Source organism: Mus pahari, chromosome 6 (assembly GCF_900095145.1).
Source record: "Mus pahari chromosome 6, PAHARI_EIJ_v1.1, whole genome shotgun sequence".
Taxonomy (NCBI): domain Eukaryota; kingdom Metazoa; phylum Chordata; class Mammalia; order Rodentia; family Muridae; genus Mus; species Mus pahari.
In genome coordinates this window covers 67157765-67161319 of record NC_034595.1, presented here as the reverse complement: position 1 = coordinate 67161319, position 3555 = coordinate 67157765, and the positions used below count along the sequence as shown (strand labels likewise).

The window sequence follows — 3555 nt, the reverse complement described above, 5'->3', positions numbered from 1 at the left end:
TGAGCCACCATGTGGTTGCTGGGATTTGAACTCTGGACCTTTGGAAGAGCAGTCGGGTGTTCTTACCCACTGAGCCATCTCACCAGCCCTGCTGAGCACTTCTGAGGACAGCCTTGCCTGGCCCGGCCCTGCGTCTCTCAGAGAGTGTGGGTGAAGCTGGTGTGGCCTCTGAGCCGTGCGTCTGGTTACCCTTTTCCTTACAGGAAGAGGAATTTTAAAAAGAGAGGAAGCTGGCTTCCTTGTGTCCATTTCCCTTTCCCTAGGCCTGGGAAGTGAACAAAGGGACCAACTGTGTGACCTCCTATCTGACCGACTGTGAGACTCAGCTGTCGCAGGCCCCACGGCAGGGCCTGCTCTATGGCGTCCCCATGAGCCTCAAGGAATGCTTCAGCTACAAGGTACGCCCTGCTCATCCTGCCTGCATCTGCATCTAGCTCGGGTCCAGAGGTGGTCTGTCCGGCCAGTGTGGTGGTGGTGGCGGTGTTGAAGGCTCCCTGGGCTGTTGAAGGGTCCTGTGGCATCGTCGGTGTCTTCTTTCTCTAAGGGCCATGCCTCCACACTGGGCTTGAGTTTGAACGAGGGCGTGGCATCGGAGAGTGACTGTGTGGTGGTGCAGGTGCTGAAGCTGCAGGGAGCCGTGCCCTTTGTGCACACCAATGTCCCCCAGTCCATGCTAAGGTTGGTCCCCCGGAGCTGGTCTAACCAGTGGACAGAGGCAGTTGTTGCGGTGACCTGGGCTGACCTTTTCCTGCTTCCTCCAGCTATGACTGCAGCAACCCCCTCTTTGGCCAGACCATGAACCCGTGGAAATCCTCCAAGAGTCCAGGAGGTTCCTCAGGGGGCGAGGGGGCTCTCATTGGATCTGGAGGCTCCCCTCTGGGTTTAGGCACTGACATCGGCGGCAGCATCCGGTTCCCTTCTGCCTTCTGTGGCATCTGTGGCCTCAAGCCCACTGGGAACCGCCTCAGGTACGCTGGGGACAGGGAGGTCTTGGACGCCTAAGGAAAGCAGGACCTTGGCTCGGCCTTTCTGCTCTCCAGGCTGCAGGAGGGATTCACTAACCAGCCTTTGGTGAGGGTGTGGGAGGGGATTAGTTACCACCAGCTATGCATGGTTTCACGTCCATTGCTGGGAGTTTAGAGCCATGGCTGGCCTTGTGGTGAGTATAGGGTAGCCATCGCTTGTTTCCAATACCTTGTGTTTCTGACCAGCAAGAGTGGCCTGAAGAGCTGTGTTTATGGACAGACAGCAGGTGAGTGAGGTCTATGGTACTCTTGGTGCCCTGGAGGGTGTGTATGGGGGGGCGGGCGACACTTGATTTGCCTTTGCCCCTGTTTTTCCCGTGGGTGTTAGCGGATTGCCAAGCCACTGTAGGTGTCAATCCTTACTGCCCTTTCTTGCTCACTCTGGACCCATAGACCAATCCTTACTCAGACCTAGGGTTCATTGCGGGCCAAGTGACAGCTCTTCCTTCCCTTCCTACAGTGCAGCTTTCTGTTGGCCCCATGGCGCGGGATGTGGATAGCCTGGCATTGTGCATGAAAGCCCTACTGTGTGAGGACTTGTTCCGCTTGGACTCCACCATCCCCCCCTTGCCCTTCAGAGAGGAGGTGAGTGAGGATAGGAATGGGCAAAGGGAGGGAACTCTAGAACCCAGGTGGTGTGGGCTGGATGGCAGCTGCTACTATAGCTATGGCCACCAGGTGGCACCAGTGCCTGTGTTTGGAGCCTCCTAGACTTTTCCCCCCTAGCTGCAGAGGACCAGTTAGGGACTACTTAAACCTCTGCGACTCCTTGGAAGGAAATTGTGGACCCGGGTTCAGTTTGCCCTTAGGAAGTAGCTTGGAGTATCCCTGCCTATTTCCCCAGAAAACAGGCTACCTGGCAAGTATTGGCTATCCAAATATGACCAAGATAGGCCATTGATCAGAAGGAACCGAACAGCTTACTCCCTGAAACCTCCCTAGTATCTAAGAGGGAAGGGCAGGGTGGAGCCTGCCTTAGCTGGATCTTTCAACCAGGAGTTGGGCTAGGATTAGGTCAGGACCATGATGTAATCGTTGGGAATACAGAAAGAGGAGGGGCGTTAGGCGAGAGGTTCAGAGTCTTGGTGAGCTGGTGTCCCTGACTGCTTCCCACTGATGATGATAGAGAATCAGGGAATCAGGAATATCACAGAGGTTATCCGTATCTATGTACAAAGCTTTTGGGAGTAGTCACAGCGAACAGATGCAGACAGATGAACAGTCTATCTGTCATTCATGTCAACGCTGGGAGGCAAGCTCCACTTTCCAGAATTCCCACATTTCCTTCTCCCGTGCGGGCCTCTTGCTTTTCTCAGTGAAGCTGCCTTCAAGGGTCCCCACGTAGGAGAGTGGCATAGTTACTTTGGGGAGCTAGGGTGGGTGGGATGGTCTGCGTGGAGTAGGCTTTTCTCCTTAGAAAATAGGTTTGAACTGTTGTAGCCTGAGCCCCTTGCAAGAGGGAAGTGAGGTGAGGAGATCTGGAAGGACTCACAGGAGTGAGGGCAGATAACAGAACCTCCACTCTGAAGGCAGAGTGTATGGTTGGGCTTCTGTCTTTGGATAGCCCTGGTTTCCTCTTGCGACTCCTGGGAACCCCCTCATTCCTGCTGAGTCGCCAAGAAGACATTTTGCAAAAGGGTGCTGACGATCTGTGGCTCATACAACACTAGTTCAGGGGGAAAGGATGTCAGGACTCAGACTGTAACCTTGTAGCTATGGGGGACCTAGAGGGTCTCCTTCTATGAGCATTCTGCGTGGGCCATTCTCTTCTGCCCCAACCCCATTTCCTATGTTTGCTTCTAGATCTACAGAAGTTCTCGACCCCTACGTGTGGGATACTATGAAACTGACAACTACACCATGCCCACTCCGGCCATGAGGAGGGCTGTGATGGAGACCAAGCAGAGTCTCGAGGCTGCTGGCCACACGGTATGGCCTTTCCTCCAGGGGAGTCTCCCATGGCCAGACCCTCCCGTGTCCCTTTATTCCTTGTTACTTGGTCATTTGGGATGAGAATTTTGGCTATGTGAGACCAGTCTAACGATGGCTGAGGTGAGAGTATTGGGGCAAATAGTTGGTGAGGGATTTGACCTGTGCTGGGAGATGTGTGAGTGTGTGCCTCAATGCTATACAGCTTTCTGGAGATTACTGGGGACTTGAGACTGTTCACCAGGCCAATGGGCTTGGTTAGTTATTCCGAGACAACTTCATGTGTGGATCCAGACTTCTCACGAGGTCATAGGTCAATAAAGCTGACTTGGTAGCTTTGTGATTATGTGGTGCTGATCATCCTCGGGGCTACAAGGGCACCATATGAGTTATGGGAAGCGCGGGCCTTTTAATGTCTGTGGGCCTTACCCCCTTCAATCTCCACAGCTGGTCCCCTTCTTACCAAACAACATACCTTATGCCCTGGAGGTCCTGTCGGCAGGTGGGCTGTTCAGTGATGGTGGCTGCAGTTTTCTCCAAAACTTGTGAGTGTGATGGGCTTGAGGATCTAGGGTGGGATCTGAACACTGCGGGGGGGGGG

General features: G+C 54.1%; 1 protein-coding gene across 1 annotated transcript in view; it reads left to right on the top strand.

The window, feature by feature from the left end:
• The window catches only part of Faah (fatty acid amide hydrolase), a 20204-nt gene that overhangs the window by 11794 nt on the left and 4855 nt on the right, over window positions 1-3555 (top strand). Inside the window, exons 3-9 of the mRNA XM_021200518.2 lie at window positions 264-398; window positions 545-678; window positions 762-968; window positions 1212-1252; window positions 1486-1610; window positions 2829-2954; window positions 3402-3499. Coding sequence (XP_021056177.1) covers window positions 264-398; window positions 545-678; window positions 762-968; window positions 1212-1252; window positions 1486-1610; window positions 2829-2954; window positions 3402-3499 — 866 coding nt within the window. The remainder of the gene's footprint in view (window positions 1-263; window positions 399-544; window positions 679-761; window positions 969-1211; window positions 1253-1485; window positions 1611-2828; window positions 2955-3401; window positions 3500-3555) is intronic.